General features: G+C 45.4%; 1 protein-coding gene across 1 annotated transcript in view; it reads right to left on the bottom strand.

The window, feature by feature from the left end:
* Positions 1–4,479: 4,479 nt before the first annotated feature.
* Positions 4,480–26,036, bottom strand: part of LOC119788031 (metallophosphoesterase domain-containing protein 1-like) — a 71,469-nt gene continuing 49,912 nt past the window's right edge. The window contains exons 5-7 of the mRNA XM_038292154.1: positions 18,756–18,871; positions 9,739–9,852; positions 4,480–8,262 (exon numbers count right to left, since the gene is read on the bottom strand). Of these exons, the coding sequence (XP_038148082.1) occupies positions 8,144–8,262; positions 9,739–9,852; positions 18,756–18,871 (349 nt within the window). The 3' untranslated portion in view covers positions 4,480–8,143. The remainder of the gene's footprint in view (positions 8,263–9,738; positions 9,853–18,755; positions 18,872–26,036) is intronic.

The following is a 26,036-nucleotide window of genomic DNA, read 5'->3' as shown; positions in this document are numbered from 1 at the left end:
GCACCATGATCCTGGCAATATGAGACCTGCACGATGATCTCTGCATTATGAGCCCTGCACCATGATCCTGACACTATGAGACCTGCATTATGATCTCTGCATTATGAGCCCTGCACCATGATCCTTGCACTATGACCTGTGCATTATGATCCTTGCACCATGATCCTGGCACTATGAGCCCTGCACTATAAGCCCTGCACTATGATCCTTGCACTATGATCCCTGCACAATGACCCTGACACTATGGGCCATGCACTATGATCCCTGTATCATGAGCCCTGCAATGAGCCCTGCACCATGATCCTGGTACTATGAGACCTGCATTATGATCTCTGCACCGTGATCCTGGCACTATGAGCTGTGCATTATGATCCTTGTACCATGGTCCCTGCACCATGACCCTGGCACTATGATCCCTGCACTATGAGACCTGCACTATGATCTCTGCACCATGATCCTGGCACTATGAGCTGTGCATTATGATCCTTGTACTATGGTCCCTGCACCATGAACCTGGCACTATGAGCCATGCACTATGATCCTTGTACTATGGTCGCTGCACAATGACCCTGACACTATGGGCCATGCACTATGATCCCTGTATCATGAGCCCTGCAATGAGCCCTGCACCATGATCCTGGTACTATGAGAGCTGCAGTATGATCTCTGCACCGTGATCCTAGCACTATGAGCTGTGCATTATGATCCTTGTACCATGGTCCCTGCACCATGACCCTGGCACTATGGGCCATGCACTATGATCCCTGCATTATGAGCCCTGCACCATGATCATGGCACTATGAGACCTGCACTATGATCTCTGCACCATGATCCTGGCACTATGAGCTGTGCATTATGATCCTTGTACCATGGTCCCTGCACCATGACCCAGGCACTATGGGCCATGCACTATGATCTCTGCACCATGATCCTGGCACTAAAAGCTGTGTATTTTGATCCTTGCACCATGATCTGTGCACTATGATATCTGCACCATGATCCTGGCATTATGAGACCTGCACTATGATCTCAGCACTATGAGCCGTGCAATATGATCCTTGTACTATGATCCCTGCACCATGATCCTGGCACTATGAGACCTGCACTGTGATCTCTGCACCATCATCCTGGCAATATGAACCCTGCACTATGATCCCTGCACTATGATCCTTGCACCATGATCCTGGCACTATGATCCCTGCACAATGATCCTGGGACTATGAGCCCTGCACTATAATCCATGCACCATGATCCCTGCACAATGATCCTGGGACTATGAGCCCTGTACTATGGTCCCTGCACCATGACCCTGGCACTATGGGCCACGCACCCTGCATTACGAGCCCTGCACTATGATCTCTGCACCATGATCCTGGCATTATGATCCTGGCACTATGATCCTTGTACTAGGATCCCTGCACCATGACTCTGGCACTATGAGCCCTGCATTATGAGCCCTGCACCATGATCCTGGCACTATGAGCTGTGCACTATGATCTCTGCACCATGATCTGGGCACTATGAGCTGTGCACTTTGATCTCTGCACCATGATCCTGGCACAATGAGACCTGCACTATGGGCCTTGCACTATGATACTGACAATATGAGGCCTGCACTATGGGCCTTGCACACTGATCCTGGCAATATGAGCCCTGCACTATGATTTCTCACACTATGATCTCTGGACTACGATCCCTGCACCATGAGCCCTGCACTATGATCCTGGGACTATGAGCTCTGCACTATGGGCCTTTCACTATGATCCTGGCACTATGAGCCCTGCACTATGAGCCTTGCACTATGATCCCTGCACCATGATCCTGGTACTATGAGACCTGCATTATGATCTCTGCACCGTGATCCTGGCACTATGAGCTGTGCATTATGATCCTTGTACCATGGTCCCTGCACCATGACCCTGGCACTATGGGCCATGCACTATGATCCCTGCACTATGAGACCTGCACTATGATCTCTGCACCATGATCCTGGCACTATGAGCCATGCACTATGATCCTTGTACTATGGTCGCTGCACAATGACCCTGACACTATGGGCCATGCACTATGATCCCTGTATCATGAGCCCTGCAATGAGCCCTGCACCATGATCCTGGTACTATGAGACCTGCAGTATGATCTCTGCACCGTGATTCTGGCACTATGAGCTGTGCATTATGATCCTTGTACCATGGTCCCTGCACCATGACCCTGGCACTATGGGCCATGCACTATGATCCCTGCATTATGAGCCCTGCAGTATGAGCCCTGCACCATGATCCTGGCACTATGAGACCTGCACTATGATCTCTGCACCATGATCCTGGCACTATGAGCTGTGCATTATGATCCTTGTACCATGGTCCCTGCACCATGACCCTGGCACTATGGGCCATGCACTATGATCCCTGCATTATGAGCCCTGCAGTATGAGCCCTGCACCATGATCCTGGCACTATGAGACCTGCACTATGATCTCTGCACCATGATCCTGGCACTATGAGCTGTGCATTATGATCCTTGTACCATGGTCCCTGCACCATGACCCTGGCACTATGGGCCATGCACTATGATCTCTGCACCATGATCCTGGCACTAAAAGCTGTGCATTTTGATCCTTGCACCATGATCTGTGCACTATGATATCTGCACCATGATCCTGGCATTATGAGACCTGCACTATGATCTCAGCACTATGAGCCGTGCAATATGATCCTTGTACTATGATCCCTGCACCATGATCCTGGCACTATGAGACCTGCACTGTGATCTCTGCACCATCATCCTGGCACTATGAACCCTGCACTATGATCCCTGCACTATGATCCTTGCACTATGATCCTTGCACCATGATCCTGGCACTATGATCCCTGCACAATGATCCTGGGACTATGAGCCCTGCACTATAATCCATGCACCATGATCCCTGCACAATGATCCTGGGACTATGAGCCCTGCACTATGATCTCTGCACCATGATCCTGGCATTATGATCCTGGCACTATGATCCTTGTACTAGGATCCCTGCACCATGACTCTGGCACTATGAGCCCTGCATTATGAGCCCTGCACCATGATCCTGGCACTATGAGCTGTGCACTATGATCTCTGCACCATGATCTGGGCACTATGAGCTGTGCACTTTGATCTCTGCACCATGATCCTGGCACAATGAGACCTGCACTATGGGCCTTGCACACTGATCCTGGCAATATGAGCCCTGCACTATGATTTCTCACACTATGATCTCTGGACTATGATCCCTGCACCATGAGCCCTGCACTAAGATCCTGGCACTATGAGCCCTGCAGTATGAGCCTTGCACTATGATTCCTGCACTATGATTCCTGCACTATGGGCCCTGCAGTATGAGCCCTGCACTATGATCCCCCACACTATGATCCTTGCACTATAATCCCCTGCACCATGGTCCTGGCTCTATGATCCCGGCACTATGAAATGCAGAAAAGGATCAACACCCACACTGCAAAAAATCAAAATCTTGATAAGTAATTTTTTCTTGAAATAAGTGCATTTGTTCAATTTAGATTTAAAATAAGAAAACACAATTGCATTGTCTTATTTCAAGTGAATATTATCTAATTATCTTATTTTAAGTGTAAAAATACTGATTCCATTGGCAAACTATCTCATTTACCTACTTAAATCAAGGGTAAATACACTTAATTTAAGAAATTTTTACTTATTTCTAGATCGTTTTTACAGTGCAGGAGGGTGGTAGAATGGCCTAGTCAAAGTTTGGACCTTCTGTCCAATTAAGATGTTCTTTGAAATTAAAAAAACTTGTTCTTGCCAGTTTTCCCTTCATATGAAATCAATTGGAATAAGATGAAATTGTCTCGAGTAAAACAGAAAACTCTTCTATATGATCTCAGGTTGTTTTTGTATACTATTCATATATCCTTTATGATCTAAAATATTCAGATGTGACAACCAAAACTTTTGACTGGTCTTGGAGAAGAACTGAATGTGGAATCCAGAAAAACGAATCCCCTAAAGGAAATGGAGCTGTGTGATTGGTACTGCAAGCATAAGGAGTCATTATCCGAGGAGCCTAATGGAAGGATTGGCAGACAGAACTAGGAAAGATGAAGTGAGAAAGAGATTACAAAGTGGTAGATGGAGAGGCGGAGTGAGAAAGAGGAAGCTGAATGGAGCATATGAAAGCTAATAGAGGTAGAGTAAAACCCCCTCTGAGAAGAATGACTCGCTTTCCCCTGGGATTAGGAAGGTAATTATTTGAAGGAGGTTTCTCATCAGAATATCCAAAGGTGTGGAAAAGGGAGGCAGGAAAGATCAGAGAGGCCTTAGCTATCAGAAATGAAAAAGATACTTTGACCTCTGTGGTTGATAGCAGACCCAGATTCCTCAGAGCTGAGGAAACATACCTGATGTCTTCAAAATGTTTTCTGTTAATCTGCTAAAAGGCTCTGATTGGGGAAAGAAGGAGACATAACCTGCTGATCACTGATAAGCTTTTATTTGATGCTGACAGGAGCCTCATAACCACAGCAGCCTTATCGGATTCTATGAAAAGGTAGCTGCTGGATGTAATGGACGTCTCCATTCGTCCAAATGTCCTCAACAAAGATGAAAAAGATGTTTAACAGTAAATGAAGACTTTAATCTCAGAAGGTTGTACATTCATTCATCAAAATTGCTCTTAAACATCCAGTAATATTGAAAGGTAAAATATACAGGCAGCAAACAGTCCCTCTCTTAGTCTGCTGTCCATCCATCCGCTGTGGAGGCTCCGCCTTTCTTCACCGCTAGATGGGACAGGAAGCAGAGATTGTCTGAGGAGCAAAAGTCCTTTTCCTCTGAGCGGAGAAGAAACAAGTCAATAAGCACCACGGTTCTGCTTGTGGATCAAACAGGAAGCACGTTAGCAAAGTGTTCAGGGAGGAACAGCGTCCGACTCTCCAACCGCTCTGAATGAAAACTTTGTCACATTTAGTCTTTGTTCCTTCCAACCAATGACATTCGTTCACTTCTACTGTCCCACATTCAGGCCCAGTCCTCCTGTCTTTAGCACCCTACCAGACAGACGCTTTAATACTGCAAAGATTGAACAGTTAGGAAGCAGCTGATGCATGCCGCCACATGCTAACAGTTTTAAAACATTTGAATCATACCGAGATAAGCTGTTCAGTTCTTTCAAACGTCAACCTGGTCTCATGTATAAAACTGTCATCAGCCAATCTTCTGATTGGTTCCTTTGATTCTTCAGGCCCACATTAGGAGGAGAAGTGATCTAAGCGTGAATCCAAAGCATCTGATGTGAGCCTGACAGCTGTTTGAACCTATAATCCCAAACTGATTCCCAGTCATGATCCTTCCAGCAGCAGAGCAACCAAGGACATCGTCTGCATGAGGTCAGCTCCACCTGATGTGGAAGGACACTTGGCTTCTCAAAGGCCACGTCTGTCAGGTCTATCCACAGACTTCCAGATTCTTTGGGATCATCCAGATGTTTTTGAAATGTTTTAAACATTCAGCATTGATTCTGACCTGGGATGTTCCATGGAGGCCAATCTTTGACTATCTGGAAACTTTCTCTTTCTGAATGTATTCTTTGGAGCAGCAGCCCTAACCTCCACCTCTCCACCGTCTAACGTGCTCATCTGTTTATTTAGAGCCAACCATGGCTGCGTTAAAGGCACTCAGACGTTTCCAATCATTATTTTAAAAGAAATCAACAAACTTCCATCTTTCTGCACCAAGATGTTGCCTTGCAGCTAAAGTCCTGCTGGATGTTTAACTTTATGGGTTCAGGTTAGATTAGCTGGTTAAGCACAGCTGGTGATATTGGGTAAACTTGCTATCTGAGCTGAGCAGTGTTAGCGTGGATCTTAGAAATGGTCTCTGGTTGGTTCGGTGCTTCTCATGACGTCTCTAAGAGAGATAAATACCATCAATTTAAACAACAGTGGAATCTACAGAGCTGATAGATAAGCTTATAAATGATAATAAATGATTCCATCCTGCTTTAATCTGCTCCATGAAGGTCTTTGTTTCTACTATTAAAGAAGATTTTTCAACCCGTGGAAGTTTTTCTCTCACTTCCTGTAATTCAATAATGCAGCATTTTAATGTGAAAGTCATCAGGGATCAGTTTCATCTTCTACATTTTATTTTGAAATCCTTCTCCTTTCAATCATTCTCCAGTTTCCAACGTTTCCTTCTTTCCATCTCAGGAGCTTCCTGTCAGCCTTCATAATCTGCTCCACTAACCCACTGCTGAACAGGAACTCTGAGAGTTTGAAAGGAATAAAATATCATTTAAAAATAAAAAATAAAATTGTTACTATTTTTAGTCCAGGTTCCTTCATTGATAGAAACAAGCAAAATATTAACTTCCAGTGAAAAGTTTGGTTCTGATGTTTGTTTAGCGAAACTAAATTAATTTACAATAAGAATTATAAATTAAACATATTTTCTAACTTGTTTGGGCAGCATCCAGGGGGGCGGAGCCTAACCAAAGGCTCCTCGCCTTAATCTGGATTAAGAAGACATTAGTATCCATGTTTATGATGGTAAATAGATAAAAACCAGATTACAGTCAAGTCATCATTTCCCTGCTCTCAGCATTTTTCTAATATTTCACTACAGAACAGTAAAAATCCAACTATGAGAAAAAAAATTTGTTTTTATGCCGAGTTGCTGAACTGCTGAGATCTTCTGTGTCTGGGGTCAGATTATTTTCTGTGTCTCAGGTCATTGTTGGTGTTTTTTGACCAGCTGAGGAAGGTAGAGATCAGCTTTGGTTCTGAGCCGGTAACCTTCAGCTCAGCAGCAGCTTCTACTGACCAATTAATTAGACCCTTTAGGACGGTTTGTTCAGCCTGTTAGAGAAGCCGGATGGTCCAAACCTGCAGCCACCAATCAGATCCAAGGCTGCAGAAAACATCTGGATTCTGACTCTCTCACTTGTGCAGCAGCTCCTCTCTCCAGCCTTTCTAATAAGGCGACTCTAACCCTCACAGGGACCAGAATAACTTAGCACCTCCAGAGAATCGTAGCGACTGAACGTTGTCCAGAAATAAAGTGGGAGCTGTTCTGCAGAATGGTCTGCTGGCAGGATGCCTGAGAGGAACAAGAGAAACAAACCTTTCCTTCTGGCTGTTGTGCAACATGTTGTAAAGTGCTGAGGAGGGAAGAGGGCAGCGGAGGACAGAGGCTCAGCTCCACCACTGGGCCGTAAAAACCCAAAGATTGAAAACATTTGATCTCCATTTAGATACAAAAGACATGAAAGAATTAATCAGTCGATATGGACCAACAGAAGGAGGAAATATCACCACAAGCATTTACATTATTAGTAGCAACGACCACAGATACAGTGGGTACGGAAAGCATTCACACCCCTTTAAATTTCTCACTCGTTGAGTCATTGCAGCCATTTTATTTTTATTTCTAAAAGTTAAAGGGGTTTGAATACTTTCTGCACCCACTGATATGTACAGCGTAAAATCACAGCATAGAAACAGCATGAATGGAGGAACTTTACAGAGGAGAGGAGAGGAGAGGAGAGGAGAGGAGAGGAGAGGAGAGGAGAGGAGAGGAGAGGAGAGGAGAGGAGAGGAGAGGAGAGGAGAGGAGAGGAGAGGAGAGGAGAGGAGAGGAGAGGAGAGGAGAGGAGAGGAGAGGAGAGGAGAGGAGAGGAGAGGAAGTGTCTGACAGGGCAGGGGGATTATAAAAGGGACAGAGGGTCAGAAACGTTCCACAGCTGCTGAGCCAAAGCTCTGCAGCGACGATGATGATGAGGAGGAGCAGGAGGAGGAGGAGCAGTAGGAGGAGTGGGGCCGTTTTAGTGTTTGTTAGAATGAAGCAGCGTCTTCATGCCTCCATCAGCAGCCTCAGATTGTCAGAGCAGAAGGACACAGAGCTGGTAGAAAATGTCTGCCTTTCAAGGCGTCTCTGCATGAGAAGGTTCCCCATCAGCTTATAGCAGATGGAGAAACGCAGAGACGGAGGAAGCGTCCATCATCCGCCCCTCTCACAGTCCGGAAACACACCTGGATTATATCTACACGGCTCCACCTGCACAGCCCTGCAGATACAGCTGCCTGTTTGGGGCCCCTTTCTCTCCACCGCTGCTTTGGGGTCCAGTCTGTTCTAGTCATGTGGATCTAGGGTTGGGAAGGTCGAAGACGATGGGGGGGTTCATGGGGAGGAAGTTAACGGTGCAGGCCGAGGCGTTGATGAACGTGGTGGTGCCGTCTGTCATCATGCCATAGCCTAAAAACAACAGGCAGAAGGAACAAAGAAGAAAAGGAAGAATCTGAATTAAAAAGTAAAAAGCAGCTGAATTCATTCATGTTTTTCAGTTCATCTGACTTAAAGGAAAAGCCCCGAAACAGCAAAAATGACAACTAAACGGATTTATTTCAACAGAACTGAATCTGAACTTTGTGATTCAGGTCAGACTAGTTTGTCATCATGAACATGAACAAATAACCCAGATTACCTCTGCTAATCTGCTTTCCTTCCTGTTACTACAGTAAATATGTGGACATCATTAGGTCACCTTTTCTAGTTCAAATACTGATCAATGATCAGTTTGAGTTAGTTGAAAACACACAAAGTATACATGGAGCGACTTTCACTGCATAAATTATTGGGAGGTCTGTTTCCTGGAGCAAAACCTCAGTTATAAACATCACCTTCAACTGAACGTTGATCTGGTCCAAAGAAGAAGACCGGATGCAGCGTTAGGAAGGTCTACAGGAAGCAGACAGCCTCAAGCTACTAGGCAGATTGACTGCAGCCAAAGTTCTGATGGAAATGATCATATCTCTCCTATCCTGGCTTCTCTTCATTGGCTTCCTGTTAAATCCAGAATAGAATTTAAAATCCTCCTTCTCACATATAAAGCCTTAAATGGCCGAGCTCCATCTGATATCAGAGATCTGATTGTTCCTTATGTTCCTAACAGAGCACTTCGCTCTCAATCTGCAGGTTTACTAGTGGTTCCTAGAATTTCTAAAAGTAGAATGGGAGGCAGATCTTTTAGTTATCAGGCTCCTCTCCTGTGGAACCAACTACCAGTTTTAGTCCGTGAGGCAGACACCCTGTCTACTTTTAAGGCTAGGCTTAAAACTTTCCTTTTTGATAAAGCTTATAGTTAGAGTGGCTCAGGTTTCAGGCCTGAAACTAGCATGTGATGTTCTCAGGCCTCATTCTATCACTATCCCTTCAGAGGAGCCTGGATTTCGAGAGTGAGGAAGGAAACCTGATTCTGATCCACAGAACGTGGTCAGTGTGAACCAGAGCCATGTGTGAGTTTTGTCTGAATCCTTTGGAAGAACCTGAGCTTATGTAGAGACGCAAAAATGACATAAGTCACCCTGAGGGGGAAAGTTCTCTCTGAATTATAGACCCATCTCTGGACTGAAGCCAGACTTCTTCTAAAATGTCCTCCTTTAATCCTCTGAATAAGGAGGAACGCTGCTCTCAGGGCATTTCTGCTTTTAGGGGAGCTGATCTACTTTCTAATCTGGCTGCCTCTGATCAGGGAATGCTGCTCCAGGCCAACGCTGACCTGATAACCCGGAAAACAGCAATCCTCAGCACAGGGAGCTGCCTATCTGGCCTCATTGGCCTGGGTGGATGATAGAGGAGGAAGCAGCAGCTCATAAGCAGGCAGGAGGACATTCTTTAAGGCATGTCGTCCTACAGATGAAGGTCTCTTTATAAACAGCCAGGCGTGTTTACCTTCGTGAATGTGTCCAAACACGTGTAATTTAGGCTGAACCCTCCTCTGAACCGTGTTGAGCAGCTCCATGCATCCGACACGCTGCATCTTTTTAGGAACCCAGTCCAGAAACCCTGCAAATAGAAAAAAGCAAGTCAGGAACAGGCAGCAGCCAGAGCGGCCTACAGGACTAAACATTCCTCCCTAATGACGTTAACGACAACAATGGACAGGAAATATAAAAACAGCTGAACTCTGCCTCAGTATAACAGGAGAACAAAAACTGGAATATGAAATGATTGTTTTGGATCAGAGGATTTACTGCATCTGTTTAAAATTACCAAGGTCGAGTTAAAGAGCAGAGATCTACGGTGATCTAAGGAGGCGGAGCTTTAAACAAAGCATTTCTCCTGGGGTGTGAGAAAAAACAGAACTTCATCCCACATGATGGAGGATTAAGGGGGTCTGGAAAAGAACAGCTGACTTGAGTCCTGATATCACTGCAGGCTGCAGCCAGTTCATCCACTCTGGCTATGCTGGTTGTTGGGAAACCACAGAAAGAACTGAGTTTCAGGCTCCAGTTCCAGCTCCATTCTGTGGCAAATAGCTGCCTCTCTAGTCAGTGTAGTAAATCCTTCTAGCTCAGTAGCACCGTTGCGTGATGGATGGCCCCGCCCACTATGATGCATGATGAAGCAACAGTATAAAAACCAGATGAGCCAGACGTCAGGTCAGATAGTGGGGAGGAGTCTCAGTTCAGACAGCTTTAGAAATGTCATTGCTGGTTATGGATTATGTTTATAGTCAAATTTTCAGGCTCATTGGACTTAACTACACATGAGATTCAAAGTTTTCTGCAGAATTTGAAGATTTTAAACTAAATACTAAAACAGCTAAACTGTAAAAGTAGGTTCTTAATGCTGTTAGCTTGATGCTAATGTCCAAATTTGGATATTTCCGAGGAAAGTTTTTGATTCGGTTTGGCCTCAAACCATCTCAGTGCTGCCACCTATGGGTTAAAGAGTGGCTACTGCAGCTGAATATATCGCAGGTCTATGTCACAGATCTACGTCTGGTTGAAAAAAAAACTTCCACTGATCCACAGCTGAGTGGTTCATCACCTCCTAGTCAGGATGATGGACTGAACTAGATGATTTAGTCATTTAAATTCACTCTCCTCCTGAAAACATAATGAAATAGAGACTTCTCAATGTGGGACTCCGTGTGATTGGTGAGTCTGTATCCCTGGTCATTTCCTGGTTCATTCCCATTCTTAAGGTATTTGTAGAATTGCTTGTTGTTATATCTATGCAGACTTGGCTTAGATCATAAAAATGATTTTCTCCATTCATGGCCACGTTGAAACTGGTGCTGAAGGTGCAGAAACCACAATGCAGATGTGATATTAGTGACAGAAATGTCATTATAGAATAAAGTAAACTTCAGCAGGTGAATCACCACTAGCAGTGTTAGCCATTGGTAGTACACGGTGCTGAGATGTCACAGGCCGCCATATTGGTACTCCCCAGTTAGACCGGTCCCAATGCAAACAATCAGTGCGCTAAAGCATCGAACAAGTCAATAAAGTCTATAAATCATGTAATATAACATATTATACAAATACATCACAATAAATGTATGTGTTAATGGAGCAGATAACACAGAGGAAAGGATTTACAATGAAGGCGCTTAAATACAAACTTACAACATTTTGGTTATTTCTCATCAATAAACCATTTTTTTACTCATAAACAATGAAATAAATTGAAGAATGAAGAAATGGGAGAAACTGGGTGTGACTCATTTCCAGGGATCTTCAGGAAACCTTCAGCTCTGCATGTTGTTTATCAGTCCTGCCTTTCTCCAACAATGCTTCAGAAATCCACTTAATTGGATGTTTGATGCTTTGGGTTGATTTCCAGCGTTTTTTCGCCTGAGTGAAGGTTATAAATTCCTCCTCCCCTAAATTGGTAATACGTCACTCTGTCAAAGAAAGCTTTTCATGGCAGGCAGCTTGTGGGATGGTAAACTGCTCAGCACAGCACAAAGGGTAAGAACAGGCAGTCATAGAAAATAAAGATCCATCAAAGGCTCACTCAGACGCAGACTTCACGGCACGCGTGACAAGGATGGAGCGTGGACTGTGTAGGATTTAATGGCTGCACAGTGAGGAGGCATGCTGCTGACGCTGAGTCATAAAAGCATCTAGTCGCAGGAATAAAACGAGTCTGAGGCTAATTTCTCTCCTCCTGTCAAAGAAAACAATGATGAAGTGAAAACAAAAGACGAGAGAGAAATGAAGCAAACAAGAAAGAAAATGGAAAACAGGAGAAACAAACCAGCATTTTGGAACAAGGTTCACTTCTCTGAATCAGTGAAGAGTCATAGTCATCCAGGTCCTGGTCAGTTTAGGCAACTGGACGTGAAGAAAGAATGAGAGGGAACTAAAGGAGCCTCCTAATGGATTGGCCATGGAGGTCACCTGGAGAGTTAATGGTGGGTAGGGGGTCTGATGGCTGATGACTCATTAACTCCTTGTCAGAGTGGTTTCAGTCACATGTCTGATTGAAGTGTGATTCAGGTGAGAGGTGAATCTTCTGGGTATTGTTCTAAAACTAAACACTAAAAGTGCTTTGGATGAAGGTGAAAGGTTCTGTCTAAGACCACCTCATCTGTTGAGAGATGTTTTTTCCGGGTTAACAAAGATGGCTTCCTTAACCTTGCTCTCGAACCATCTGTCTTCCCTGGCCACAATCAGGATGTTTTTCTCCTTAGAGTGAGCGGCTGAGTCCTGTCCTGAGGAGTTGACCTGTGTTGAGCCATGCTCCTTTTTAGCGGTTGCTTGGTCTTTCCAATCTACAGGTCTGTGCTCTCTTCACTACGCTGAATGGCGTAAACCAGGGGTGTCAAACTGGTTCCAGAAAGAGCCATGTGGCTGCAGGTCTTCTTTCCAACCCAACAAAAGCACACCAGACTCCAGTCATCTCATCAAGTCATCATGTTCAGATTGGACTCACTTGATGAGATGACTGTAGTCTTATGCGCTATTGCTTGGTTGGAAAGAAAACCTGCAGCCACATGGCCCTTTATGGAACCAGTTTGACGCCTGTGGCGTAAACCATGATGTCGGCCTGGTTTCTGGGTGTTTTATCTTTGAGATGAACCAGTTTTTGTCTCCAATGTTTTGTTCCCATGTATGAGTGTAGAGCTCTGCTTTGCACTTCTTCCATGTATAAGTTCACCACTATAGGAGCTACAGGACAGCCAGTCCATGCTTCTGCCTGTAGATAGCTTGGTTGAATTGGAAGTATGTGGTGGTGAGGCACAAGTCCAAGAGGGATCAGTTGTGGTCAGATTGGTCAGGTTGGTCCTATCTGGCAGAGGGTGGTCTTGAAGTAAACACATACTTATGGTGGAGACGGCTTCTTTGGTGGGGAAGACATCAGACATCATAGGAGACCATGATCTCATCCGTGTCCAGTGCCAGGCTCTTTATCCTGCTGTGGAAGTTCTGTGAATTAGCAATGTGATGTGGTGTGTTGCTAACCAAAGGAGCATGGATGTGAGTGAGATGTTGGGCCTGAGTGGAGCTCCTTCCTGGTGTATTTTTGGGAGGCCATAGATCCAGTAGATGAAGCTAGCCGATGACTTTCTTCTTCTTGCTGCTGGTGTGGTCATTCTTCAGTGATTTATAGGTGGCCGTGTCACCAAGGAGGGCTTTAACTTCGGCGTGGTAGTTGGTTGTGTAAAGTACGACCATGCATATTCCTTTCTCCGCTGGTAATGTGATTATGTCCTTGTCTCTTTGGAGGACTTTCAGAGCTTTCCTTTCTGGAATGGTCAGGTTTGAAGGGGGAGCCTTTGCCCTGGAGAGAGATGCAGTGACCTTCAGCCGAAGTTGTTCAGCTTTTATGAAGGTCAGTTTGTTGTTTCTGATGGCTGTCTCCGTGACTGTGATGAGATCCAATGCGGGGATCTGTTAAGGGGATGCTGCATAGTTCATTTTCAGGCTGGGTAAGGGTCCTGTTGGAAAAATTCTTCTTATCTGTGAATACTTTGATTTGCAAATGTGAGTTCCTCTGAGGTGGTCGGTCTGGACTGGAGGATGGGGAATCTATGTTTTTGCCTTTGTAGTGCTGGGACATGTTGGCCTTCACTGCAAACTTGAAAGCGTCATCCATGATGTCCCTGGGAAGTGCTGCGTACAGTTGCACACCTGTCTGATCAAGTTTCCCTTTCAGCACGTAGTGAAATGTATCTGTCTGATGTGTTGGCTAATTAGCTGGTGCTGTGCTTTCAGGAGGATGTTCCTAGCTCTGTGACATTTCACTGAGGAGCAAAGATTTAAACTATTGAGGAGGATTTTGTGGTGCCTGCATCTTAAGTTGAAACGCATGTGGTTTCTGTAGTCCAGCATGGAGCCCGGCCGGGCACAGCCTGAAGAGGAAACATGGATCCCCCTTCCAATGGGCTCACCACCTGCAGGAGGGGCCAAAGGGGTGGGGTGCATTGTGTGATGTCAACTCTTTGCGGGAGAAGGAGCCTGAGGTAGTGTGTTTGGCTGAGAGGTCCTGGCTACAGATAGTTGGATGTACCTCATGGCTCTGGCTTTGGGACCAGTCTCCTGGAGAGAGGCTGGACATTCTTCCACTCTGCAGCTGCCCCTGGTGAGAGGCGCAGACTTGTTGCCCCTCATCTTGGTAGGTTGGCGTTTATTCTGGTGTGATACTCAGTCATCCCGGTTATAGTCATTCCAAAAAAGTTAAAAACAATCCACTGGACTTTGAAGATGTTTCTCTTCCCATCCAGGAGGCTTTCTAAATTCAAATGTCTGAAATAGCGTTGAGTTCCAGGCTTTGTAGAGTGGAACAAAAAAAATAAAAACTTCTTTTGGTTCTTTGTTAGCCTGCAATAACCGATTCCTGTCTATGTCACTGAAAGGGGGGTCGTTAAAGGGAATTGTTGGCCTGGCTTAATAGGTGGTTGGGGCTGTGATGATAGTGGGAAGTAATCAACTCTATCGCTGTATTGTAGGTTTTTGAAAGTTGAAACCTGAGTCCACTCCCCTCTGTTCAATATTGGTTTAACATAGATGGCTTCCTTCACACCCCTTTCAAACCACCTGTCTTCTTTGTCCAAAACGTGAACTTTCTGGTCCTTTTGACATTCTTTTGAGGACCAGAGCTCCCTCTTTGAGAGCTTTGGACAAGTTCCGAGGGAGGAGGGGGACATTGAGTCTGAGTGGACCATTATCCGTGCCTCTATTTTTGACGTGGCTAGTCAAAGCTGTGGCCGCAATGTGACGCACTGGCAACCCTCAAACACGCTGGCTGACACCAGTTTGGAGAAACCATGGAGAAAGTCCACAATCCGGCGTCTCAGGAGGGGGAAGCATTGCAGTACCAACACTATTTATAGTGGGGGTGGTGTGCTGCTGACCTTGGTGGGCAGAGTCCTTCAAAGACATCCTTAATCCCACCAACACATCTTCCATTGAGGAAGCAGAGTCTGGGGGGGTTCGGGTTCTCCCATCTCTGGTGCTGAAGTCATTGAGGTGGTTGAAAAGCTCAGCAAGATTCTGGAGGGTGCATGGGAATTTGCCCAACCAGTTTACAAGTTCCATGTGGATCTGGAGAATGCATTCGACCGTGTCACTCGGGGGGGCCTATGGGTGGTACTCTGGGGGTATGGAATACTGGGTGGTTTAATAGGGGCTGTTAGGACTCTGTATGACTGGTGTCAGAGCCTGGTCCGCATTCTGGCAGTAAGTCAGACTCGTCTCCAATGAGGGTTGGACCCAACCAAGGTTGGTGGACATAATGTCTAGGTGCAGCCAAGGTATTGAGGAGATCAGTTTAGGTGGCCTTAGGATCGGGTCTCTGCTTTTGACAGATGAGAGCTGCTGCTCCTCCACATCAAGAGGAGGCAGTTGAGGTGTCGTTGTCTGTCTTCGTTTTTTTCTCAGTCTCACCCCAGCAATGATGATGTTAACTTCCTCCTCATGTCCAGATAAAGAAGACGACTGTCTTCTCTCTGATATGTAGCTTTGTCTCCCCTCCTTAGTGCCTTTAATTGACGCCGGTTGTGAATTGTTGCTGTATACAAGAACTGAACTGAATAAGAACCTCTGCTGCAGCGCTAAGCTGCGTCTCGCTCACTCTGATCTTTTCTTCATCATTTCTCATTAATTTCTTCCTCTTTTCAACAGGAGAAGAAAACATTTGTAAAGTTTATGTCAACATCTGTCTCTTCCTCCCATGTCAGTCACTTAGCTTTTGCATCTGAGTGAGGATGTGTCATGCTCCAGTAGCCTGCTGTAGCTGCTCCATATGCTGGCAGCTTGTGAGCACATACTTGGCTAAGCTGAATGAAAAATAATTTGCAGCGCTCAAAGCTGAGATGCAAACACAGAAATCAATCATGAACAGTTGTCGGAGCAGCACAGCTGCAGCAGGAGATGAGGTGTGAAGGTGTGAGTGCGTGTACGAGGCTGATGGCTGTGTGTGGAAGCATGAGCATAGAATAGGACGTCAGTCAGCTCCTGTGTTTCTCAGGCCCTTTGTTCTGAGAAACACATGTAGGGTTAGACAAAAGCTAGGCACTGGGATCTAAGATCACACCGGTGTGGAATGGAGGGGGACTGGAACCACAACCACCAGCTATGAAGAGAAGATGAAAACACCTTCCTATGGTCTCTGCTAAACAAGGTGATGACATCCAGGTGACAATCCAGCTATTCCACCATTTTTTTTTAAAGCTATATTTCTGCAGTAACCAAAGCGACGGGGTTTGGGTTCCTGGGACCATGAGCTCCAGAAGTCCTCAGCCTGCCTCCCAGGATGAGAACTTCCTCTGATCGCCACCACCCACACAAAATTCATTCTTTCATGGAAACGTTGCAGACATCTTCTCACTGAGTGTTTTAATGAACTATTTTTTGTCTTGGTGAACAATTGATCTGAATATGGTCCCTGTGACAGTCTTGGCCTAAACAAACTCAGTAACTGTGTTAGCTTCTGGCATTAAAGACAAATTCCAGAATCTTTATCGTCAATTGTGACCAATTTCTGCCGAGATCATAAAACACAGAGAAGATTTTAAAAAACCTTGAAGAGGAATTAGCCTAATGCTAACCTGAGCTGTTTACTTGAGCTGTTAACCTGAGCTGATAGCCTGAGCTGTTAGCCTGAGCTATTAAGCTGCGTTCACACCAAACGCAGGAGCAGCAAAAACGCGTCTGCTGCTTCATCTTTGATGCTTGTACCAGTTTAGTTCTGACACACGGCTGAAGCATCTTTGCTGCTCCAGCTGCGAGGTGGAAAAAGTGTGTCTGACGCGCGTTTGGCAAAGCTACCCTATCCTTTCTTTGCATGCAGCTATATTTGCTGTGATCAGTGGGAATAAAGTAGAAGAGCAAAAAAAAATTCCATCTCGAGCAGCAGCGCATTTGCTGTGCGTCGCGCGCGCCAGATGCTTAAACGCTACCAAAACGCTGCTTTAGCTGCTTAGACGCCCTGCCCCTGCTCCTCAAAACATGCTTCGGGACGTTTTGCTGCGCCTTGACGCACTTCAACCATTGACTTTGCATGTAAACTAGCTGCTGCTGCTGTGTTTGCTGTGAACGCAGCATTAGCCTGAGCTGATAACCTGAGCTGCTAGCCTGAGCTGTTAGCCTGAGCTGCTAGCCTGAGCTGCTAGCCTGAGCTGATAACCTGAGCTGTTAGCCTGAACTGTTAGCCTGAGCTTCTAGCCTGAGCTGCTAGTCTGAGCTGTTAGCCTGAGCTGTGAGCCAGAGCTGCTAGCCTGAGCTGTTAGCCTGAGCTGCTAGGCTGAGCTGATAACCTGAGCTGTTAGCCTGAACTGTTAGCCTGAGCTGCTAGCCTGAGCTGTTAGTCTGAGCTGTTAGCCTGAGCTGTGAGCCTGAGCTGCTAGCCTGAGCTGTTAGCCTGAGCTGCTAGGCTGAGCTGATAACCTGAGCTGTTAGCCTGAACTGTTAGCCTGAGCTGCTAGCCTGAGCTGCTAGTCTGAGCTGTTAGCCTGAGCTGTGAGCCTGAGCTGCTAGCCTGAGCTGTTAGCCTGAGCTGCTAGTCTGAGCTGTTAGCCTGAGCTGCTAGCCTGAGTTGATAACCTGAGCTGTTAGCCTGAGCTGCTAGTCTGAACTGTTAGCCTGAGCTGCTAGCCAGAGCTGTTAGCCTGAGCTGCTAGCCTGAGCTGCTAGCCTGAGCTGTTAGCCTGAGCTGCTAGCATGAGCTTCTAGCCTGAGCTGTTAGCCTGAGCTGCTAGCAGGACCTGCTAGCCTGAGCTGCTAGCCTGAGCCGTTAGCCTGAGCTGCTAGCCTGAGCTTCTAGCCTGGGCTGTTAGCCTGAGCTGCTAGCCTGAGTTGTTAGCCTGAGCTGCTAGTATGAGCTTCTAGCCTGGGCTGTTAGCCTGAGCTGCTAGCATGAGCTTCTAGCCTGAGCTGTTAGCCTGAGCTGCTAGCAGGAGCTGCTAGCCTGAGCTGCTAGCCTGAGCCGTTAGCCTGAGCTGCTAGAATGAGCTTCTAGCCTGGGCTGTTAGCCTGAGCTGCTAGCCTGAGCTGTTAGCCTGAGTTGCTAACCTGAGCTGCTGCCCAGGTTCAGGTCCAGAGCTAAATATCATGAAAATAACTGTGAGAACTTTCAATTTCAGACCTAAGGATCTTTTTCCAGGAGCAGATATCTTTAAGTGTAGATGATTTTATGCCAAATCTGAAGGTGAATATTAGCTTAAGGATTTTATGAAAATATTGCATTAATGTGACAGTGAGTGTGTGTTTGGGAGTTCTTATCACAATTAAAGACATTTCACTATAGTCACTTTAGTCCAGAAGACCAATGGAGACCAAAGACTCTAGTTCTACTAGAGCTGGCCCCCATTAGCTGGGTTAGCAGCTAGAGGAAGAGCTATGGTGAAAAGAATTGATCACTGGGATGTTTTCCGGTTTTATACATAACTCACTATTTGGAGATTTTTCAAATCCTGTTTGTGTCATTTGCAAACACTGCAGTGCATATCTCACCCAGTGGGGGGCAGTGTGTCACCAGGATGTCTGTGTTGTCCGGAATCTGGTTCCATTTGTCCAGAAGAGCCTGGCCCCGCGGTAGGTTGAAGCCCCAGCCATAGTACCAAGGCTGCCTGCAGAAAGACACAGTGAGAGGAAACCATTGAGCTTCACTTCCAGACGCCATGACAGCAGGTTCTACTGTTACAAACCACAAATATCAGCTCTGCTAAAACATTCAGCACTGAAAGAAAGAGCAGCGAACGGCTTAAAGAAAGATATGATCAGTGGCAGCGAGCTGCTGGACCCTCGTTTAGTTAATGGCCGTCAATCCTTATCCAGTCTGACTGACGCCGCCAACCCTGACCTAGAGTCCTCTCAATCTGAGCAGGCGCTGCGATGCATAAGGCCACATGAAGAGCAATCTTTAGGAGATCAAGCAGCTTGAAGGCGTGGAGCAAAAAGCTAAGTGAAACGTTTCTTTGATCTGGAAAAGTGAAGGAAAATGTAAGGACAGGAAGAAGAGTAAAGAAAGAGGATAATAGAGGGAGAACCGCTCAGCCTGCCGCTCCTTCACTGAGCTAATGCAGCGGCCGTGAGTGACGGAGAAGAAATTAACATGTCACTTACAATCTGTACTCCGATCCATCTTTCGCCACAACAGACAGCACACGTGTGTGAACAGCGGCAGGCGACAGCATCTGTCACCGCCGGCGTTCAACCCGCTTTTAATAAATTGCTGAGCTCAGTCACTTGAAACGCCAACTTTATCGCCGTAGCTGCTGCGGCGGCATCTGTGTCTAATGGAACATCAGACGAGGGATTTTACAATAATATCCGCCGTGTGTGTGAGGGGGGAGGGGTGTGTGGTGTGGGGGGGAAATGCACGGGGACGGCAATAGATGAGAGGAAGTGAGATGAGCTGATTACAGAATCTGTTTCCATCCTTCAGAGGAGCGCTGGATGGAAACATGGAGGTCACAGATGAACAGAGGCCATGCAAACATCAGGATCTGTTGCTGTTTAAACATCCAGGAAGAAACATTTCTGCAGAGGAAGCCGCTTTCAATCCTTTACAGAGCAAATATTAAAACATTTAGACCGGCTCAGCATATTAATAGGAAGGAAATATTCATATCAATCTAAGCACAGACGTCTAAATGAAAATGGAAGGAGCTCAGCGGCGTCACCGACGGCAGCAGAAGCAGAAGGGTTGATAGGAGCTGCATGAAGTCATTCATCGGAACACGCCCTAAATGAAGAGTAATAAAAGGCTTTGATGGACGGACACACAAACCATTAGACAGCTGCAGGCTGCCCTCCGATCAGGAGCCTTTATTAAACCCATACATGCTTGATTTCTATAAGAGAGACACGAGACAATAAAAATGATCAAAAGTTTAGCTTCTTGACAAAGACTAGAGGGAAAGCAGCAGGCGGTAACTGGATCAGAGCAGTTTAAACAGGAAGATCCACCTGCTGATCTGATGGACGGTCCCGTATTAGGTCAATGTCTCCTGATCTCAGACAATGTCTTCATACCAACTAAGTATGAAAATGATTCTGAATTTATCGGCCGCATAACGAGGAGCATTCCAATCGGACCAGGCCTCAACGCCACGCTATGACATCATCAGCAGATGAATCTTTGGAGGAAGCAGCCGCTGGATTTGAACTCCGTCAATCAGTCGATGCAATCAGCTGGTTTTCCTTAGACAGAAAACTTTGAACTAATCTGACTGGAGGATCTGGTTGATCTGGATCTATAAAGTGACCTGAGATGACATGGTGTGAATTGGAGCTATAGAAATAAACTGAATTGATAATTGAATCGATACTTCTTGTTGACTAGATGACATTAAAGCATCAGGACGAAACCCTGACAAAGACAAGGGGTCCAACTCATCCTGGGTTTGAATAAATATTCATAAAATGATCATCAAAAGTCTTAAACAATATTATGAACAAAACCACAGCAAAGAACTAGAGAACTAAGGAGACTATAGAGATGGGCGAACTAGAACCAAACAGACCAAAGAAATACAAATATACTTTTCAGATGTGGTGGTTCCTCATGCATGATGGTATAAGATCCAAACATCTCAAATCAGTAAAGACATCTAAGCTAAAGTGTCCGCGGTTGCCATGTCTGAACACTAAACTCCTATCTGAGGGACGGTTCTAGCAGCCGATTTCTAAGCAGTGCTGCAGCCTGCTTCTTGAATCCCAATCTTTTAAAGCGGGGCGTCCACTAGTGCATGTTTACAATCATTGTACGCAGCTACAGCTCAAACTGTACGATGAAACAACAGAGTTTATCAGTTCACCGCTCACCATGTTTGTTCTGACATTAAACGTCCAGAAACCAAACATCAGACTCAGCGCCGATGGATGGCGCCGATCTGACCAGACACCTTGGAAGAAGAAGAAGAACTTCCTTGTTTGCACATGCGCAAGGTTCTGGTAAATCGCTCTCAGCTCTGCTTCATCAGCAGGATTTGCTAAGCAACGTGTCACAATGGCCGACTGGATTTCTATGGTTTGATTGTCTCCTCCATGATGCTGTGGGAAGCAGAGAATAACTGATGTATTAGTCCTGCTGAACGTGATGATACCTTCATCAGGTGGGGAAAACATGGCTTCTAACTGATGCTCAGGATTATCAGGATGTTCTTAGCTGCTGTAGCTTCACCAGCTGCTGGAAACACATGCTGGTGCTGGAGGACCTGGTCATCATCTCCTCAGAAAATGGCGAAAACTTTTGCTTCTGCCTAATTTCTGCTGAAAAACAGATATTTGGGTGTTAGCTGTGAAAAGAACGAAGCCCATCTTCCCACTTCCTCTTCAGCTCATCCAGCTTAAGCTGAGAGGATTGTTGCTTTCAGCACTCATTCTAACCTTGGCATTCCCTTCTGTCTGTCAGTGGCCGTCTGATATCACTGGACTGACTCTATGAAGCATCTGCTGAATGCTGCCAGGCCTTCATCGTCCCTCCATCCTTTCTCGTCTCTTACCGTATCACCCCAGCCTTCACTCCCTCCTCATTTTCTCCACATAGTTAGCGAGGAAACGACGTGCTAACATGGCAGGGCCGATGAATGGGCTTGTTTCTGAACCCTGTCAGCCTGAGGGAACACTATGCTGAGCAGCTGGTTGGACTTTGTTCCAGTTAAAATAAAAATCTAGACTTTGGGAACTGATTTTCTGTGACAGGATGGTTTGATCCAGACAGGATAACGAATAATACCTAACAATTCTGCTTCCTCTTTGGAAAGACTCCAGTTAAACCTCGAACTGGGTAAAAAGCAAGACTCTGATATAAACTGGGATCCCAAACCAAGACTAATCTCATTCAAACCTGTTTAAAATGCATAACAGATCTAATGACTGACATTTTTCCAATAAACAGACAAGCTTAGATCATTGGGTCCCATTGGAATTTCATGAAATTCAACCCCCACCCATTAGCATGACCGCTACGGTCCATTCAACCCTGTCCCGTTAGCATGACCACTACCGTCCATTCAACCCCCACCCGTTAGCATGACCACTACGGTCCATTCAACCCTGTCCTGTTAGCATAACTGCTACAGTCCGTTCAACCCGACCCATTAGCATGACCGCTACGGTCCATTCATAGCCGACGCGTTAGCATGACCACTACGGTCCATTTAACGCCGACCCGCTAGCCTGACCGCTATGGTCCATTCAACGCCGACCCGTTAGCATGACCGCTACGGTCCATTCAACCCCAACCCGTTAGCATGACCGCTACGGTCCATTCAACGCCGACCCGTTAGCATGACCGCTATGGTCCATTCAACGCCGACCCGTTAGCCTGACCACTACGGTCCATTCAACGCCGACCCGTTAGCATGACCACTACGGTCCATTCAACCCCAACCCGTTAGCGTGACCGCTACGGTCCATTCAACCCAGTCCCGTTAGCATGACCACTACGGTCCATTCAACCCATACCGTTAGCATGACCGCTACAGTCCATTCAACCCAGTCCCGTTAGCATGACCACTACGGTCCATTCAACATCGACCCATTAGCGCATCGTTAGCTGTCGGTTGCTCCCTGTCTCTATATTCACAGTTTTAATGATGAAGGTTGATTTTAGGAACCTGCTCAACATTTTCTAAACTACCTAAAATTAAAAATAAGGCAATAGCTAAATATATCCCAGATTAATCACCTAAATATTCACCCTGTAAAAAAGAAGAAAACAGCATCTGGATTTTATGCTTTTTTCTCATTCAAACAATCAGCCAAAATGATCAATAAATAAAGCTCAGTACTTATGTATTTCTTTCATTAGCTTCTGCACTTAGCGCTTACAGATCAGGACCATGGCTAGCTAAGGAGGGGAACCAAGCATTCAGAACCACGGCCAGAGACATGGCTGAGCTGCTGAGTCACCGATCTGATTCCTTTAGATCTTTTTAAAAGATTCCTTAAAGAGAAGAACAGAAATGTTGGAAAAGCCGCCTTTGGTTCAACTTCCTGCTCCTCGCTCTTCAAACTGATGGCTTTCACTCTGATCTTTATTTGAACCTTTAATTTTGTTTTTATCTATGATTGAGTCAAATTCATGTTTTAATGTTCACTCTTCCTATTAAAGTGATTGTTATTTTGAAAGGCACTCGATATCTTTTTTTTTTATTATCACATTATCTTCATCAGTTTAATCAGCATCAAATAAATGCAATAAAGCATCAAATGGAAGATTTTAGACAGACTGAGTTTAAAATGCTGCTGTTATTTTTTAGATTTCCATTGCTTTATATCTTCCCATGTTTTCCCTCTTCCCACCCACTCACAGGGATTAGCTTGTTTAGGCTAATTTCACAGTTGCAGCTCAGAAGTCCATGAGTGTTTCTGGACAGTGAGAATAAAGACTGAATGTGTTTCAGCTCTAGCGTAGCCTGTGGTGAGTTCCTGACTGGGTCTACCCACTCAGCAGCACGGGGTGCCAAGTTAGAGAAACTCAGGGCCGGCGTCGGTTATATACCATGAAAGGATTTATAAATACTAGATTAGAATTATGGGATTTAATCCGCAGAGCATCGACTGAATTAAAGCAAACAATGAGAGAGAGCGGGGAAGGGATGAGACGTTAGAACAGTTTGAAAGATGCCAGAGGAGGTGAAGATGGAGAGATGGAGCCTGACAGCCGAACCATTAGCATTAGCAACTAGCTGGTGAGGAGCCCTTCATGTGATCTGAGGAGCAGATTAAAGTTGGTGGTTCCTTTTTCCCACAGGTTCATCTCAGCCTGAACCTTCAGCTGTTTGATGAAGAGACATTTGCATCATTTGCAGGTTCATCGTGTCCAGAGTATCTGAGGTGGTCCTGGTTGTTAAATCATCTCATTCTGTTAGAGAGGAAATAAAGGAAAGGACATTTTTCAGCCTTGCAGTTTTTTATGACATTATTTAATCCATTAGTGTAGAAGGAGATTTCCTAAAGTCCAAACTGACTATTGGAGGTTCTTCAAATTCTCCGTCTGGATTGTAATTTACATCAGAGACAGTTTTATCCGCCGCTCCAGGTGGTCCGGTTTGCTGCTTTTCTGCTTCTGAGCAGCCGAGTGAAATAATCTGGAGTTTGGAGAACTGCTTGCAGACTGAGGTGGTAATCCATTCAGAGGGGAAGCAGAGACTGCTAGAAGGATCTGGTTCTCCATCCGTGATTCTCCAGGAGCATTAACTGGTTCTGCTTCCATTAGAAAACGAAGGAAAGTGGAGAATAATCTGGAGATGGTTTAAACCAAAATCAGATAAAGGGAAGTTTGTGCAGCTGAAGATGCAGGCAGAGAGGAACTCCTCTGCTGGAAGGAGGACATGTTTTATCTCCCCTCATTCCTCCAGTGAGCGCCGCCGCTGCCGCCTGCCGCCACATAGAAAGCCTAACATCTATCAGCACTGAAACCATTCATCCATCTGGGATCCAGACTGAAGGAAAGTTTGTTTGCTGAAAATCTCAATATTTCCTATCTGCAAATAAACACAAACCTGCCTGGTCCCAGAGTCCCCAACGCTTCCTGTTCCAGCAGAGAGGCAGCTGTCAGCGTGGGGGGGGAGGGAGGTGTACTGGGAAGAATGGGAGGACTGGAGAACCACAAGATCAGACAGGGAGGAACATGAAAGGAGCCCAAAGTGAGGCGAGTCAACTGAAGATGATGGACCAGGCCAGGACGTCGCTGACCTCCTGGCCTGGTCCACAGGAACTCTGGTCTCCCTGTAAGTTGCTCAGACTCTCCAAACTTCTATTAAGGTTTAAAACCAGAAAAACTGGAATTCACTTCCATGCAGAAAGCCCATATTCTGATCTTCAGGTAACACAGAGTACATGTCAGATTAAATAATACCACTTATACTTCAGTGATAGAATCTAGGTGTTACTTTATTGTAAGTCTCGTACCATGTCTGTTGGTTGTTCTGTTCTTTTTACATCTCTTTGCAGGTGATGAAGCAGACTGAAAATGTTTTATCATTATCTCCCTTTTATCTCTTCTTTCTTTAATCTTTTCTCCTTTTTTCTGTTTTTCCTTTCCTGTTCTACTTACATTGCAGTGTCCATATAATCTGTAAAACTGAGTGCTAACATGGAGCCTAGGTGGAAGTTCAACTGAATAAACTGATTACTCACCGTAACAGCCAATCAGCTTTGAACCAAACCTCCACAAAAGCCAATCAGTCAACCAGCAGTCTACAGACTGACCAACTCCATCTATCTCCACTCCACCACCAGTTTCAGGCCTGAGGGGGAAACAGCCCTGTTCTTTGCTCCTGTTCAAGCATATCTACCAAAACTCAGTGCAAAGACTAAAGTTATCGTATCAATAAATTTCTCCTAATGTCTTTTCTCTTTGTGTGAGTTTTTCAGATTTAAATCTTAAGACAGTTAACCTGTGTTTATATCATCTATTTTCATACATCTACATTGATGTAACTATTATTTTAGGTATAGCCAAACTGTTTAAGGCAGAAAACCAACAAACCTTTTCAGATGATTCCCCTAAAGATGCTGATTCTTTAAGTATAGAAACTATAATATCTGACGCTCCTCATGGAAGATTAACAGATTGAATAAAGTTGGTGAGAAGAAGTGTTCATGACCGCCTGACAGCTCACGCATTTTAAACTCAAAGGGTTTTCATTTTAAAATCTGTAAAAAAAGCAGGACATAAACGTAAATATGGCAGGAATCTAAAAAGATGAATAATATCAGTAATGAGTGAGTTTTCTATCTAATGTTTAATTAGAGTTAGAGTCTCCACAGACCCCCAAG

Source organism: Cyprinodon tularosa, unplaced genomic scaffold, assembly GCF_016077235.1.
Source record: "Cyprinodon tularosa strain WSP-4 unplaced genomic scaffold, ASM1607723v1 ctg309, whole genome shotgun sequence".
Taxonomy (NCBI): domain Eukaryota; kingdom Metazoa; phylum Chordata; class Actinopteri; order Cyprinodontiformes; family Cyprinodontidae; genus Cyprinodon; species Cyprinodon tularosa.
The sequence above is the reverse complement of the archived record's forward strand: the minus strand, read 5'-3'. Positions and strand labels throughout refer to the sequence as shown.